The sequence below is a fragment of the Coffea arabica genome, chromosome 1e, assembly GCF_036785885.1.
Source record: "Coffea arabica cultivar ET-39 chromosome 1e, Coffea Arabica ET-39 HiFi, whole genome shotgun sequence".
NCBI classification, from domain to species: Eukaryota; Viridiplantae; Streptophyta; class Magnoliopsida; order Gentianales; family Rubiaceae; genus Coffea; species Coffea arabica.
The window spans coordinates 44,934,554-44,952,366 of NC_092311.1; the positions used below are offsets into that span (position 1 = coordinate 44,934,554).

The 17,813-nt window shown below is 35.2% G+C and overlaps 1 protein-coding gene across 21 annotated transcripts; it reads right to left on the reverse strand.

Annotated features, from left to right (window-relative positions):
- Positions 1 to 840: 840 nt before the first annotated feature.
- Positions 841 to 17,131, reverse strand: LOC113705982 (uncharacterized). Of its 21 annotated transcripts, none has more exons than XM_072057585.1 (16): positions 16,981 to 17,131; positions 15,245 to 15,473; positions 14,582 to 15,037; positions 8,074 to 8,262; positions 7,266 to 7,889; positions 7,064 to 7,158; positions 4,857 to 4,919; positions 4,672 to 4,760; positions 4,507 to 4,566; positions 4,200 to 4,350; positions 3,760 to 4,109; positions 3,616 to 3,687; positions 3,269 to 3,339; positions 3,130 to 3,184; positions 1,677 to 1,941; positions 841 to 1,304 (listed from the first exon to the last, which is right to left on the reverse strand). In XM_072057585.1, exons 3-16 carry the CDS (start codon positions 14,647 to 14,649, stop codon positions 991 to 993), a joined length of 2,466 nt encoding a protein of 821 aa, XP_071913686.1. In that variant the 5' UTR covers positions 14,650 to 15,037; positions 15,245 to 15,473; positions 16,981 to 17,131; the 3' UTR covers positions 841 to 990. The 21 variants fall into 21 exon arrangements, with proteins under 21 accessions (XP_071913686.1, XP_071913742.1, XP_071913709.1 ...); XM_072057641.1 differs by lacking the exon at positions 16,981 to 17,131 and adding an exon at positions 10,834 to 10,885 and having other exon boundaries at positions 14,933 to 15,037; positions 15,245 to 15,547; XM_072057608.1 differs by lacking the exon at positions 16,981 to 17,131 and adding an exon at positions 11,194 to 11,618 and having other exon boundaries at positions 14,933 to 15,037; positions 15,245 to 15,547.
- Between the last annotated feature and the right edge of the window lie 682 nt (positions 17,132 to 17,813).

Consider the following 17,813-nt stretch of genomic DNA (forward strand, 5'->3'; position numbering starts at 1 on the left):
TATGTAGAAACAGTCTTCTTCTATTCAAAAACTTATGAAGTGCTCCAATCTTTCAATTGTATATCAAAATATAGGTAACCAGTAGCACATACAAATGTCCCTTTTGAATGACCATAATTAAGATTAGCAATCCAAATTGAACCGTCAATCAAAAATTTAAAAATTTTATGACACAAATTATTGAGTTACCCTTTTTTTTTTTTGATGGTGAGACACCAAAAATATTATGTAAAATTTTCTTACAGTACTAAAATTTATACATGCATAATTTGAGTTAGTACAATCGTTAGTTGTGTGTATATGTTGATTCTAAATGATTTACTTGCAACCATTCTAATTCTCAAATGTAGCAGATGTAATAGAATCAGAATTATTTATATGGGCATTTGAGAGAAGTCACATTAATGGAATATCAAGTCACATATGGGCCAATTTGCAACTTCAAATGGAATTCACAGATTTAAGGAACCAAACATTGGTTTCTTCCTACATAAAGTTTTACAACCAAATCTAAAACTAACCTTAAGAGAAAATTAAAGTGATGCCTTATTTGTTTGACAACAAACCATTGGTGATTCATAGTAGGGGACTTGAATCTGAGATCATTTGAGTCTGGGAAGCCACAGATAATTTTTTACCACTTTATTACAACCTCAAAGGCCACCACATACCTCAAAGGCCTTTTTTCAAGTAAAAACTGAAGAAGATTCAAGGAACCTAAAGGACAGCGATTCTGTTCTGGTGATAAGGAGGGATTATATGCAGGTAAGAAGCCTAAATGGCACATGGTATTTTGGAAACTTTGGAAAGACAAGCAAGTAATGGGCCAGATTTTTACAATCTTGAATTTCAATGAGTTCAAGCATCTAATAAAGTGTCAAATTATTTCGAGTTCAAACAGTCAGAATAACATTCCAATACCGCAAACCAGACTTAACCAGGAATTTAAAAATTCTAACCCCAAGAAGTAAGAAGACCCTAAAATCTGTATCAATCAGGAATTGCTCTGCAGAAGAAAAGAGAAGGAATAATGTTCATGCTGAGGAAAGTAGAACTCAGCCACTTCACAAGCACAACATTACAGAAACATCTCCACTTCTGAATTGGCACGTCAAGTCCTATACAGTCACCATCTAACAAGCCTTCTTCATCAAATTTCAACAAAGAACTAAGATCTTCAGTCTCACCAAGGATTTTTACAGGGTCTAATGGAGTTGAAGTCTCCTGTAACCCAGAAGAACCTCTCTGCATGTTATTATTCTGAGAGTCAAGCCTCTGAATTGCACCCAACGCAGGACCAATCTCTGAAAATCAGTACTCAATTATTTGGAATAGCCCAATAAAGAAAACTGCTGTTTAGCGCCAGAAGAAAAATAAATTATGTTTTGGCGTCAAACTGGACTGTTGACTACACAATAAAGCAAAAAGCAAACTTTGTCATTCATTTTACCAAATATCTTGCTCTGTTACGAGCTTCTTTACATTTGCTATCAAGTATCATAAAGCCATCAAACTCAATAGGCCTTGTATCTTTCTCAATTGGAGGTTTATACAAGATACCGCTCAGCAGAGCACACTGACTGAATACATTCTTGCCTGAATATATCCTCATCTAAAGACAATGTTAAGATTTTGGTTATTTCTTTCATAACGAAGAGACTTTTACAAAGTAGTACCTGAACATTTGCGCTTTGCTTTGCCATGAGCTCGTTTACATTTGTTATCAAGTATCATAGAGCCATCACATTCAATAGGCCTTGGATCTTTCTCAGTTGAAGGTTTATATAAGATACTGCTCAGTAGATCATGCTGACCGAAGATACTCTTGCCTGAGTCTTCAAATTGCTTGCACCTAGCAAGAGTGCGTTTGACAAAGGGCAAAGCAGCTCGTTCAGAGACTTTACGAATCCTTGAAGACTTGCTTCGCCAACCACCCTGGAACTGAAAAAGATACTTGATTTGAATAATAAGGCTCAAAGTGACTCCATGACATAGACGGGATTCGATCAACAATGACCTTGGAGTTCCTTGATTTGGGTAAAGAAAATAAAAATATTCAAGAATGCAACAAAAGTAAAAAAGAATTGTTTGCAAAGAAATTATGATTTAAATAATGATTTCAACAATCAAGCAACATGACTAGAACAGACTATTTGAGTTACTTATCAGTAGCCCAAGAACACTTCATTTTTACTTTCCAGTTATGTAATTTAAATCAAATGCGTCCACGGAGGCCAGTGGGATGAATAATGTATTATGTTGTGAGTTTTGAGATATGTAAAACGTATGGACACTTTGACATGAGATTTCCCATGTCAGTTTGGACACCCCCACCCCCCCCTCCCTGGGCCATGGGTTTTACCAAAGAATATAACCTGGATTATACAGAACGAATACAATTAAGCAGAATGACATCTGCCTCAACAAATGGGACATTTGGATCCGTGACATTTGGATCCATTGCTGCTGTAATAGTTTTCTTCTTTTACATTTTCATTCTTGATGGCACTAGGTGCCCGTATTTGGGTGCGGACTAGGGGAACGAGGAAGGTACAGCACATCATGAGGCAAATAAGTATGGTGCAAAATCAGGGAAAAAAACAACCAGAAGGGACTCAGATGACAAACTTGAGAATGCAAGTCTTAGCAAAGTGTTTCCTCACTCTAGAACCATACATGCCCTTTCCTCACTGTAGAATTTTACATGCCCTATACATGCACAATAAGCACAGCACATGGGGCCTATCAGTGACATAAAGCCTTAAAACAGCAACCCTCCTTCCCAATGCAAAGCTAATGGCAAGGGAATTTCTTGGCAAAAGTACCTTCAGTTAAAAATAGTTATCAACCAAGAGCTAAAGCTTCTTTACTCTAAACGCTTTTCTGTCCTAAAACTAGAGCTAATACTAGCATAATCAAAATGAAATAATGAAAGAAAATATCACAATTTCCCACAATCCAGATATTAGTAGGCAATTTGCACTTATAAAAAGCTAGTAGCACCTATGGTTCACGTAACCAGGAAGTGACGAAGACACAAAGTTTCATCTATAGACCTGAACTAGATAATCAAATACTGATCGTTTAAAATTCTAGATTAAAACATGGGAATCAGCTTATCTCAATTACCATCCTCTTGTAGGCCATTTCAACCAGCTGATCCATAGCAGATTCTTCAAGATTCCTAAAGAAAAACCTCATTATTCTCATATACAAAATGAATGAGCTACCTGATATCAGTTCAGACTCAAACAGTGTGTGACCATACCTTTTCTCCAAGTCTTGCTCACATTTAATAGCTTTTCCAATTTTCCTCAAGTTATTCTTCACCATTGAAACCTATCAAGATTGAATTATCTGTTGTAAGGGATGAAAGAATTTGACACCTATCAAGTTATTGTGAAAGATGACAAATTTGACACTAAGTGACAAAATGCATGTTACCATGCTTTTTCCTAAACAGAGTCGCATAAAATTATCTGCTGAGAAGCTTTAAAAAAAAAAAGAAAAAAGAAAAAGAAAAAGAGAGAGATCAAAACAGTATAACTAGGTGCTAGTGAATATGGCAAACTTTAAGATATAAAACCACTGAAAAACTTAGGAAATCACTCTAACCTTTTGCCACAGCTCCCCTCTAAGTCGCTTAATTTCTCGATCAATCCATCCTTCTCTACTGTCTAGAAGAGGCTGTTAGAAAAGGACGAATTAGAAAAATGATCAGACCAAAATGAAAAGAGCTTTGATCAGTCAAATCCTTACCGCATTTAAACCAATGCTCCACGGTTCCAGAGATAGTTTGTCATTGGGAGACAGCATCTGATATGAACAATTAAAAGGAAAACCTGGAGGTGCATTTACTTGTGAAGCATGTGTTAAAATTGGATCATTTTGATTATTCCCATGCAAAATTCCTGCGTTTGAATAGGACAAGCCTTCATCTGCTTGCAGTCGCCCTTGATTGCTGAAAGTATTGGATACACTTCCTGTGCTATACGTTGAAGCACTTTTATTAGAACATAATCCGTACACAGAAGAATACTTCTGAGCTTGCATATCTAACTCTGGCTGAAGTTCAAATTCCACTCTCTCACAGCAATGGGGATCAGAACCTGTGTAGGTACAGGAAGACAAATGACGGTCATCAGTTATGCACTGAAAAGAAATGATCCTTACTTCATTTGAACTAGATTTGTCTGCACCTCCATCTTCATTAACGAACGCTGAGAGGACTCTTTGAAGCAATGGAGGAACAATATTTGATGGCTTATTTGATCTACCAAAAGCAGTTGATGTTATTGATTGTTGATCTGAATTACTGACTTCCCTTCGAGGAGAACTACTAATGCCACCCTGAGAAAATAAACTCAACAATCAAATTACTTGAGTCAAAAGCTTAGTTGTATTCATCCCTGTATTTTGCTGGTTCTATCTTTGCCAAACAAATTAAGAAAATTGCAAACTTATGAAAGAAAATAAAAAGGAGTATTAAAATGGGCAACTAATTACCGGTCTATCATATTCATCACCAAATATCTGAGACTGAGTCAGGTTCTCAACAAAATTCAGCTGTTAAAAGAAGAGAACGTGTAAGAAATAGATGCTGTATCAAGAATTTAAAACTTCAAAATACAAAATGTATATATCAGGCATGAGAATTTATTTAGGTACTACTTCTTGTTTGAGGAAAAATATGTCCTGAGAAGTGACAGGAGCAAAAAAGCTCTCCATTGTCTTCCAAAATGGAAAAGAGCAGGCATTTTCTGCAGGTACATCATATATATCACTAGGATCACATTCATGTTGAGAAAGTATGAAGAATAAATGTCTAAGAAAACAGATAAGATTCAGATATGTACCGCGTATACTATGAACTGAACCAGCAGCCACTAACAATTCTTTGTGATCATCATCGGTTTCACCTGGATAAGTACATTCAGAATAGTTTTAATACAGTTTTCAAAACAAGTCAACTATTTTCTCTGAATGCTGTCATCCTTTATCCTGTTCATCCCAATGCAACGTTGCAAACTACAGAAGAATCCTGTAGAACTAGAAACTACTAGGTCACCAAGACACGAGCAACAATATATTGCATGCAACTACAAACATCATAGAAGACAGAAATTCAAATAAATGTCTTTTTTAACACGAGCAAAAGTTCAAGTAAATCAGACCTGATACTTACCCCTACATAATCATTAACTCCATATTCCCATCCACAGTGGCAGATTTACTCAATTATGTGTTAATTATTCTCCCTATTTTCTTTCCAATTGAACATCTTAAAACTATGAATTCAGGCATATACATCCTGTTAACATCCTTCTAAGGTCCCTGATATTAAGTCAACATAATGTACCACACGTAGTGCTTCCATAAGCCCATTGTCTTGATTCCTTTTCAGCAATGTAAATCCCAAATTACAAAGTTTTCAATCATTAATTAAAATATCAATCGTACATTTCACTCAATTAGTGCCATCTCCTTTTGTTCTTCAAAGAGAGCGCTTTAAGTGCAAAAGGAGAGTAACTTCAGAAGGTTGAAAACTTACCACTGCTAACGAAAAGTCAGTATCTTTGACATGTTTTGTAATTTAATTATGGGGTAAGTATTTCAAGAACATTTACTCTGCCAAGCACTTAGCTTGAAATATAGGACAAACACCACTGCTTAGAAACAGTATTTACACTTAAAGTTCCGGAAGCAATAAGCTCATGACAAAGAAATCCCATCCACACAACCACCTCAAGAGTGCCCTTGGGCCAGCACTTTATCAACTAAAATGCCTAGGTGTAACTCATACAAAGGAGATTAGATGTGGAAAATGCACATGGCATGGTTCCACTCTGTCCAATTCTAGGTGGCATTGAGTTACTATGAGCAATATTTCCTTCTTGAACTCAAATGCTAAATGACACAAATCACGTGAGACAGAAAGCTGACTAGGAATCATGGCTGTGAACAGCATTCGACAGAGAAATACATATGATTGCAGGGGTAACTACATCAGCTCATCAAATAAATCTTGTCCTCAAGGAAAATTTAAGTAAAAAACAAATATAGGTACCTCTTCACTCCTAAACTACTCCTGCATGATCATTAGCAACTCTTACTTTAACCAGGACAAGTCCTTTTGTCTAGATTACGGATAAGACCTTCATCAGCAATTATTCTCAAACAACCTCATCTAGAGCGCATCATCATTTATTTTGCCTTTCACAGGCACCTTGAATTCACTTTTCTATTGAAAGACACAATAATCATTTCTATTCATGCTAGGAACCTCTCTTTTAGGGTCAGCCCTTCCACTTATGTACAAGGCCAGCCCCTTCTTTGCCATCCTTCAAGAGTCAAATGCATGGACCAACCTAGATTTGGACTCATAAGAGAGACACAATTACTGAACCATAGCAGAATTATCTATGTGTAGGCTCAGAACCTTCTTTTTTTGGATGTTCACACAACTGAAGGCTAATCTCGCTCCAATTTTACATATTTCCTAGAAGAAAGGGACATGAAGTCACCGGAAGGATACCCCAAACCATGAAAATTTACAAGCGTAATTTAGTTTTTCCGCTGCTTCTATCCAGCCTTCCAAATATATAATGCTGATGTTAGATGGTTAATAGATACTCAAATTTCACATATCAATTGCCCCTTGACTGAGTCAGTTTAAGAAAAAAGAAGCGTGATAGCTCCATGAATTGATCTTTCTAAAAGAAAAAAATATGCTTGTTACAGTCATCAAGCAATTTGTATCAAAGTGACCTTATTGGACAGTCAGGTCAGGCTAGAGATATTGTCCTTCCATTCACCCAGATATGCCTCCTAAATCATTCAAAACCATCATGAAAACAGACCATCAGCTTTGATCCCATCAACTTCCAAAGAGGGTTTTGCTGGTGAAAATATTTCTACATCTAACTTTCTAGACAAACTCCAACATGAAAATAGTCTTTCAAAGCTCCTGACACCAACCAGGCAGCAGAATAAAAAAAAAATAAGGTCTTTTATTTTTTGGATACATTTCAATGAATGTACAAGAGCATATGGCAAACTGTACCTGTAATATCTGAAGGCTTGTTGTTTGAATTAGGTCCAGTAAGAACAGATGCCTCACATTTCCTCAACTTTTTTGGTGGTACACTTCCAGATTTACTGAAATCAATATTTCAAATACTTGGTAAAGCAAGAAACAACAGAAAAAGTAGGAAAGAATACTATAATAACCCTTTCCAGATCCAGAGCAGTGAAGATTGCAAGACCTTTTATCTTTAGTAGAGCTGCATCTCGTAGTTGGTTTTGTTGAAGGTAAACTTTCATCTTTTTCTGCTCCTGGATTGACATCTACTGTTGCCGAGATAATCCTTCCTTGATTTTTCATATCATTACTGCTTTCTCCATTAAAAGCTTCAGCTACACAATATGCAGCAACAGATGCTCCAACTGCATGAGTACCCTTTCCTTTAAATTTGTTTTCTGTGACTCCTGATCCTTCTGTCATGTTAAGAAGATTTGTAGAGAAAATATTGCCACAATTTTTCTCCATTTCGGGATAGTTCTTACAAAACCTACTTCCTGGATCAGATGTTGCCAAATCTTGCAATGGCGTCAGGGTTTCATCGTTTGTCATTGAATAATGTTGTCTTTGGGCAACACAATTGGTTATGTAATTAGCAGACAAAATGGTCGAAGGCGCAAGTTTACAGTTATTGGCCATGCCTGCCGACATTCCATTCTCTTCTGTAGGCAGTTTGAGATTCGCTACAACTCCAGATAAGAGATGACAGGATGATCCATCTTCATGTGAGATAGAATTTGTTCTAGGTATCCTGGAGTTATCAATGTTTATTGTACTGCTGGCTTTTTGTTCATCATGGATTGTACGCCTGGAAAAAATACACAGACGGAATGCATCAATGGACTATGAACTTGCATTAGAGAATTTACACTGATTTTCTCTTTTTCCCCCTCGTAACTAAAGATAATAGGTTAAGAAAAATGTGTCCTTCTCAAAACTACAAAATGTGTAGCAATATTTTCTTTAATCTTTTCTTGCAATCTCAAACTCACGATGAAGTTTCAAACTGTACAGCATACTTGTTTCTAGTATTTTTCATCTTCTCTTCTGGTGTTGTTATCTGGTCCTCCAAAGTGTCACCAGTTCCCAGCTTATTCCCCTCTGCTGCAGGAGAACTTACTTTTGAAGGCTCAATTGACTGGTCCATTTTGTTGATTTCACTTGTTCCAAATGCCATTGCTCTACATGCCAGGTAAAATTGGTTTACCCTCAAAAAACTTGCTACAAATTATATGGAATAAAACTGATGAACAACCAGTGCTACATATCCTTCTCACACAGGCAGCATTAGAAGGCTAAGCTCTAGATATAGTAACTACAACATCAATTTTCAATATCTACAACTAGCTTTATAATTCCTAATCATAATATTACTTGTCCAAAGTTAGTGTAGATCAACAATATGACGTAGCTTTTCAATTTTCTCTGCATTCTATTTTTCCACTCTCCATATTCCTTTGATCTTTTCATTTTCTTTTGTCTTTGGGGAAAGGGAAGGGGCAGCATCCTCCCTACCTACCCCCAAGGAAAAAGTCACAAGCTCTAAAATTGGGTGTCATACTAGACCAACCTCAATGAATGTTTTTACTCTTGTCTTTCGAATTAGCACTGTCAAGGTTTAGAGAAAGGATGTCATAACTACTACTTTTTCTGTTCCATACATTTGCTGTTTTCTCCTTTTTTCCCCCTTTTGCTGCATATATTTCATTCTAACCTTGATTTAGAAACTAGATTTAGTAAAACAATTGACGTCTTCATCCTCTCCCTCAGCATATAAAGCAGCCTCAAAAATTCACTCGAGAGCTCTCTGTGACAATGTCGATCAGGTCTCTCCTCTCTCTCTCTACTTCCAGAATACCAATATCCCAAGCAACTTCAAATGACTTCTAAAACACCCATAACTTAGCAAGATTGTTTGTAGCATGATGAATGTCTGTGGGAAAGCCAGACTTATAAACACTTTGATCATTATGAACTAGACAATTCACTGCATGAAAACCTGGATTTTCAAATTGATAAAAGATCCAATAACAGGATACTCAGTTTCTAGTATCACTACTGATAAAACCCACAGCCAAATACAAAATAATGTCAGATTAATTGCTAACTATTATTAACTACTTTTAAGAATAAATTCAGTGCAAGACACTTTAAGCCTTCTTCATATTGAAGGGCATCACTTGCTTCAAATATTCCTTCCGACTGATCAATGCAGTTACCAACAAATACATGTCCAATGAAACAGAAACATGTGTTTAAACCTATTAAAGTATGAAAACATAAAATGCATCACTCATGAATGCAACTTTTATTGGAGAAATGATGATCTCAATTTTCTGGAAACTTCTTTTTAAGGTAATCAAATGTTCTGGAAACACTTGTGTTGGAGTTAAATCAGGACGGGAAAGGAAGTAATCAAACATCAATGGTAGACCACTTCATTTAGTTCTGTTTTGGCTATTTGAATCCTGTAAATTTTCTAGAAATGAAAACAATGAACCTACAAATGCTACGTAGAAAAACTAGTAAATGCATATATATTAGATTAACATTGTGAGAAACATGTACTTTTCCTAGTTTTTCCAAACAAATATTCCTAAAGTTTTTCTTGGAAATCGAAGCAATGTGTGCTATCAGAAATGAAGTAAAAATCCAGAATAGCGCAACGACAATCAGATTATATCTTTACTTGAGGGAAAGAAAGGGACTACAAAACAAGAAAAGTTTCAGCTAATGAAATGAATGAAATGAATGAAAGGAAGAATAAGATAATCTATACGCTTTTGAGCACCAGCAATGAAGATGCCCAAAAAAGCCCAAGCCAGTTCAATTCCTCTTCTCCTTCTACAGTTATCTTCACATCTATAAGCCTCTTCAGTTAAAGAACAATCCTAAAGACTTTGGTATAGGAGCCGGCGGAGAAGAAAACCCTAGCTGTGTTTAGCTGTGTTTAGAAATGTAAGAATTTATAACTGATTTATCTAATTAGTAGCCCAACCACAGCTTCCAAAAGTCCCGATAAAACCAGTTTTAATCTAAATGTGAAGCATTTAGATTAGTGTCTGCAATACATTTTGGAACAGTAACAGAACCGCTTTTACAGCTATTTTGCTCAAGACTCTTTGGTTTTAACATACAATTTACCACCTATGTCACTCGTAAAACCCAACATTTAAGTAAGTGAACCATTACAACCACCTAAATCCTATAAATTCTGAATGCGATATAATGCGTTGATTAATCCGACTCATTTCGTTGACTTGTTTCCCTACTTAAAATCATCTCTGCTTCAAAAAAAAGAGTCAATCTTAGAAACAAATATAATGTCTCAAAGATGCTAATTTCAGAAAAGGAAATCAACGAGAAAGATTTTGCTATGACTCATTTACATAGCATATACAAAAATTTCAAATACATGCATTAAATCCATAATTTATATGGAGAGACAGGAAAATTTAAAAAATAGCTCCCCAATAATTTCATGCACATACATCCATACCAGATTTTAGGTGGAATAAATAAGAAGGCACAGAATATCAATCCAAACTATCTTGACTATAAAGTTTTTCAGTCTCTTAAACAGGAAATTATATGACTAACGCTTATGAGAAGACTCTCAGCAAACCAGCAACTTTAATTGACTAATAAAATAACACAACTCAACCAAAAAGCGATAAAAAGTTTCCAACCAAGATTGAAGACATGATAGAAATCCTCCAAGCAAGATGTCCCAAATATGTTATTTACTCTACCTCTGCAAGTTTTAGTAGCATATCCAAACTTTGAATCAATCATATTGTTTCTCTGCACAAAAAAGTCTCAAATTGATCAATAAACTACTCAGAAACAAAGTTTTCAAGCAACTACTATATTGTCTCAAGGAACCACCATGCAGTGGCACTTATTTACAACTTTCTCAATATAAATTTCTCTCCTCTTTTTGAAAAATTTAACTGAAGGTTCAGGATATTGTCACCACATAAGTTCGGAACAAATTTGTGATCTATTACTTCATAATTTGGAAACATATCATCCAAGTAAGATGACAAAGACAGTTTCTACAGGATGATTATCATTTTTGTAGGATCCTAAAAAAAGAAAACATTGCTTACACCATTATTTGAAGGTAGAAACATCCGACATAGTTCTTGATCACAAGTAAAGCAATCCAGTTCTTTTATTGCTGACCATGCCAACCAGTAGGACAGGAGAAGCTATCATGCAGGAGATTGTGGCAGGCAACAAAGTATAGAAACAAATGAAAAGTTCATCCTGTAAACATCTTGTATTACAGGTCTGCTCCACTACCATTTTGTCACACCCAGATCCCAACAAACCCGGTGATGTTACCCATGCTATTGCACTCAATCCAAGGGGAGACAACCAACCTCTTAAAAGAACTCTATCAGTGCCAGGGCACTACAAGGACATCCACTCTTTGACAAGGAGAGTCTGAGGACTGCATCAAATAGGAGAAGATTTGGAATGTCTTACAAGTATGAGCCACAGTACTGCTTTGCAGCATAAGATATCTGGTCTGCAACATAAGACCAAAATCAGATTAAGTTATGCTGGTTGACTTGTGGTCACACCACCAAGTTCACTGGCCTGACAAATTGGCATTAGAGCAGCTCCATAGGTGAGAATGTCTTGTATTTAGAGCGAAAAGGATGTCATGTTCTTTAATCAAGGTGATCGTGAAACTTTAGTGTATCCCACACTAAGACAACAATTATGTTTGAAATAGGTCTCAGGTCCTCAATGCACAAATTTTGTAAATCCATATCCATAAATAAGTGAACATTTAAATCAAAATCTGCATGCCTGCTGCAGCTCAATTTTGCATTTGGGGGTTTGGTTTTAAAGGGGGGTGTTGAAAGTAAATCTCTAGATCTGATCCCATTTATTTCCAAGTACAAGCAATACTGGAAAGGGGTGATTTTTCATGGTCAACCTCCAAGTTAGTAGATAGTCAAAAATGTCCTACATATACCGAATGCGACTACTTGAATCATAACCCCCCCCCCTCCCCCAAAAACCCCCAAAAAAAGGAACAATATTATTAAACAAAATCACATGTAATTTCACATTTGCAATACTATTTCTCCTCAAATTTTCCACAATGGCTATCTCCACTAACACAAAATATTTTCAGATCAACAAATATTACAAAGATTAAGTTTTAGCAACTGTGCAAGCTAATGAAGCCCACAATGTTCATCTTTCTCTCTGAAAAACCTTACGTTATGTTCCTCCTATCATCCAAAGGACTGCTGAATGTTTCCCAATGTTCTTTCAGCACCTTTCCTGGGCTAACTAAAGTATTGCCCACTAAAACAGAACATGGAGAAGATTTCCCAATGCTCCTTAAGTCGTCAACATATCTAAGGTGCTGCAGCAATTGGTTTGTCTTCCCCATTTTCCTTGCTAAAAATTCCTTCTCTGTCAGAATCACCAGCTAAGCTGCACAGCATTGAAAACAACTTTTTTCTTGGAAGCTTCGATTGTCAAAAATCCATGCTCTTCTAGTCTTCCTTCTAATTTATGATACAATCAGGTTTCACAATAAACATTTATGAATCTTTCCTCTACATATCCACTTGTCCTGATTTGCAATTGTAGTGCTTAGATGACAAACCATGGGAAGGTCGCAGCTCCTATTCTTGACATCCTAATCTGAACTCCAAAGCCCTCATCTTCCGATTCCTACATTCCTCCTTGATATTGCTCCAGTTGCTACTTTGATAGTTGGTATGCAGAACAAACCAAGAAATTCTCCATGACTGCTCTTTGCACGGCGTACCTTCTTCTGCCCTCTATAGAAGTTTCAATAAATTAACAGAAACCCAACCCAAGTTCTTATGATACTTCACCATAACCCACACGATATAGCTGGTCTATTTCTTTAACTCTCCAATGATCTCATTACAATCCGCACTTCTTGCCTGTTACCCTCCTTGGTGCCTCTAGTTCTCCTACAAGTCCTGAAACCCATTTATTTCTGCAAGAGCAGAATAGAGCCCATGAATATTCTTGATGTCTAAGAAGAGCCCTATATTCCACTGGGGGATAACAGGTAATTAGTTTAAACAGCTTGTCTCCCTAAAACCTTGCAATGGAAGTTTCTTTGCCACTACTCCAATTTCTCAGCAATGAAGTAGGAACAACAGAGAAATAAACACCTTGCTTTGTGCAACTTCTCCCATCACAAGTCCATCATGCAGAATGCAAATGGACAAATGGAATTGATGACACACTCAATCAAATGTAAACTTGGTGAATATACATCCAGAAATGCTTCAAAATTGGAGAGCCCATTCATCAACTTCGTATGAAATCTTTAAGTAGGAAATGTGTAAAGAAGAACAACATATTATTACGAGTTTTACTCTTAAGATGCTCTGTAGCACTGTTCTTTGTGGTTACCACTCAATCTGTTGTATTTCAAGAAGCCCCAACAATCACACAACAATTTCCCAGCTAATCAGTTATATCTCCAATTTACTCATTTGCCCATGTCATCTCTATCTTTCTGATTTTTCTGCAAATATTGCTAATCATACTTTTCCATGTTTAGAATTCTTCAAGCACTGTTCTCTGATCTCAATGTCTGAATGCCACACATCCTTCATACTCCTATAAAATTTCCACACCCTTAGCATATGGTTGAGAGACAATGTAAAATTGCAAGCATGACCTATTGGAAACTTAATGCAAGAACTGGTGCTTCTAACATTTTGTCTTGCTTTGCTTGTTTTCAACTTTTTGTATCCCTTTCCAAACACTTATGAACAGTTGAAGTAGACTTCAACATGGATCAGTATCCTCAACAAGCCCTACGAAATTCTTCACAAACATAGTTTGGTTTACTCATCTTTTGTTATATTTTCCTGATGGAAAAGTATTTTCAATATCTTCGAGCCTCTGGCTAGTGTTTTGTGCCTTCCACTGATAACCTTTGAAAAAGCAACCTAAGAATTCCTCTGTAATTACTGACGCTAACACAAATAACCTTCTTCTGGATCATCTACGGTTTCCCTTGACAAGACAATACCTTACCTAACAGCACCAGGAAAGGAAAACTAATGAAAGAGAAAAATGCTTGTTCCTGATTACTTAATGTTTCACAAGAGTATCAGTGACAGATGACAATATTCCCTAAAATACTGATGTCAGCAGCAGCAGTGATAGAACAAATGTTAAAATATTTGTTCTAACACTGATGCGGGTTTAAGAGAACTTCAAAATGCAGAACAGTGCTGCTCTTATCTCACTTAGATTAATCAGTATACATTTTCCTAATGCACAGCAAAGTGAAAAGTGAAATGGGATATAATGAGATGGAAAAAGAGGCAGCATGTTTGATAGCATATAGAAAGCTGCATCCCCACATATATCAAGCCAAACACCAAGTTTATAACTGCTGATCATATCCAAACACCTGAAGTCAGACGAGTGCAATCTATCACCAAGCAGATTCTCAATAAAGTAAAACTATACCTGAAACAATAACACCACACATGCAGCCTACTCTTGGAATTTATCTTAGAATATATAGCTTGTTTCATTTGTTGAGCAGGCTTTATAAACTTGTAGCAAGTTCAACAGAATCATCAAATTTCAGCCTCAAGACATCTCCATCTTCTTAGTTGCACTGGACTCCACAATAGTTGATCTAGTCTCCTTGATATGTAGAATCATTAAAGCAAATAAAGAAATAATAAAAGGAAATAATACAATATGTCTTTTAACAGAACAGCAGTTGAACAGATGAATTATACAAGCCATCAGTTCAGAAAAACTGAATATATTTCACTTGAACAAATACTCTATGAGCTAAACGGGAATTACCTCCTTTAGATGCCAAAAGGAATTGGAAAATAAAACTTTATCAGCATCTTCAAAGGTCAAAATCGAAGAAAAATGACTTGACTATAAGAATTGATCAAACATTGCCTGCGAACAAATATGATTATACGTAGTATCAGTTCACTGAGTGCAGCATTAAGATAAACCATCCAAAAGGACAGAGAAGTAAGTTCCAAGATATAAGCCCATGGAAAGGAATAATATCCACCATTTAATGATCCTAATAAAAAGATATCTTGCAGAAGAATGTAACAGACATCAATCTGAATATATTGTTTTTTTACAGATACTAACCCATGCAACCAAAAGTGAAATGCACACTTGCTTCTTCAGGTCCAGTTTAACAATCATAGCATTCTCCTCCGCATGTTCTGGACAGTCCCCAAGATTTCTCAAACCCCATTTCGCAATCTCCAGTGAATTTGCACCACCTTTCATCGAGTATGATATCACTCCTACGTTACTTCTTGATCTCACAGCTTTCATGAGTGTGTGAAGCATGCTCATAAAATATGAGAAATTTCTACCAAAAAAATGAGAAATAAGGATTACATCAGAAGGCTAGAAAAGAAAACCTTTTATCTTGAGTAGAAAAGAAAACCTTTTAGGCCTAGAAGAATGTCAGGAATAATCCAAAAGATTAAATTCAAGGGATAATTTCAGAAATCTCCCCTGAAGTTTTTGATAGTTTTACTTAGCACCCTTAAAGTTTTAAAAAATCACTTATCCCCTTAGTTTCAAATTTTTGTAACATTCTCTCAACTTAAAGAGAAAGTTATTTCATTCCAAAGTTGCCCTTCTATTGTGATTCCTTAGTTGCAATGACAAATCAATTTAAAATCCTTTCATATTTGTTAAAACTTGATGAATGTGTTTTTTAGTAAAAAAAATTATAAGTTTAGAGTTGAGAAATCCTTTAACAAATCTTATCTATAATTTGGATACAAAATTCTAAATTGACAAATCATAAATAATTAACAAAGTATGTAAAAACTATTTGAAATATTGTAAAGATGTGAAAAATAACTTTTTTCATCTTCTAAACAACTCAAATAAATTATAAATTTAATTTAATTTTTTTCCTTTTCTAAATTTTCAAGACATTGATTCAAATAAATAAAAATTAAATATTCTAAACAATTCATATTAGATTCAATCAAAACATTTTACACAAAAAAAGAAATATTTTTCTCATTCGATAATCTAAGGGCATGTGATAAACATATGGATAAATAAAGATTGGACAAACACTGAAGTTTTTAAATTATAATAACCTCCAAAATTACAAACTTTTGTAGAAGAAATCTACACTACATTTTTTCAAAAAATAATAATAACAATAATATCAGGTTTATTTCTTACTATGTGACCTTAGATTACCAAATAGACAAACATTAAAGGAAAAAAATTACTTTGTAATTTGAAAACATGTTAAACAAAATTTTATTATTTGTTTGTACTTTAAAAAAGCATATTTTTTTATGGTTGCAATTATTATATGTTGTTCCTTTAAAAAAAAGAACATCTTCATGCTTTTTGTCCTTATTTTAAACATATAATTACTATACTTACAATTTAAAAAATTAAGGCAATGAAGGGCATAATTGGAAAGAAATTATTTTCTCTTTCGTAAAATGAGTATTTTAATCATATAATATGAATTGGGTTGAGAATGTTACAAAAATTTGAAAATATGATAGGTAAGTGATATTTTTAAAACTTTAAGAGTACTAAGTGAAATTATCAAAAACCTCAGGAGAGGTTTATGTAATTATCCCTTATGCAAATGATTATATGAAATCAACACAATACCCACTACTACGCAAGAAGGGAATCTCATATAATCATCAGAGCCACAAAAATTAAAAATTACAGGATACCTGATGAAAATATGCATGACCCATTTGAGAATTTGATATTTTTCAAGTCAAAAACTATATGTCGCATGCGGCAAGAATTCAAGAAACAAGTAAACAACTCAAAAACCCATTTGAATAAAGATATGCAATTTCAATGAATAAAGAACTCACTTAAAATTGTTGCGACCAAGCGGCAGCCCAGATTTGCAGCAGTTGCTTGTATCATACCAACAGAGCACTTTGAAGAGGGGTGTTGTTTCGCCGAGTAGTTGACGAAGATATGGAGTGTTTTTTTCTATTTCTTTACTTTCTTTTTCATTTTACGTTTTCCCTATTTTTTTCTCTGGAGTATAAATTCTTTTTAATCAACCAAAAAAAAATTAGGAAGCTTGTAATCTCTACGATAAAATAAGGTGCAAAAATCACAAATTTGTCAGTATGAACAATATACCATGCTCAATAATCTTAGTCATGCATTTTAAAAATAGTGGTTTAATTTAGCTTATCAATCCTAGGAATGATGTATTGTTGTTGTTTTGCAGGATTTTGGAGGCGTATGAGGGAAGAAATTCAACGGTGAGCCTGTGAATAAATTCAATGGCAATGAGTTGATGTTCTTAATCCGGTTGAATTGAGACATCTTTGGCAAAAGATAATAAATGCACGAGTCAATATTCATTGAACAGGATTAGGTTTTGATTATTTGATCTGCACTCAATCTTTTTGTATTGTATATGCTTGATATGGGTGTAGATTGCAGCAAAACATTTGGTCCTCCGCCGCCCAAACGAAAAAACTGACCAAACCTTAACTTGAGGTCCATCTCACTTTTCCAGTTTTCCTCTTCTCAGGACAGACAATAGAAATTAATGGAAGCAAACAAAAATTATAACATCAGAGACGTGACATTTGTTCTATTTCAGTAGTTGACCACTTACAAGATCCTATTTCAACTTGCACACGACAAGAATGGTAGACAAATAAAAGAGATGTGAGCTTTGCAA

What these genes read in the sequence shown, in the direction of transcription:
- LOC113705982 (XM_072057585.1), bottom strand. Translation starts at nt 14,649, where the DNA reads ATGAAACAAGCTATATATTCTAAGATAAATTCCAAGAGTAGGCTGCAT. An exon ending in GTGTGGTGTTATTGTTTCAG is followed by an intron (nt 8,263 to 14,581) that starts GTATAGTTTTAC and finishes CCTGGCATGTAG; the next exon opens with AGCAATGGCATTTGGAACAA. An exon ending in GTACAGTTTGAAACTTCATC is followed by an intron (nt 7,890 to 8,073) that starts GTGAGTTTGAGA and finishes TATTTTTTCCAG; the next exon opens with GCGTACAATCCATGATGAAC.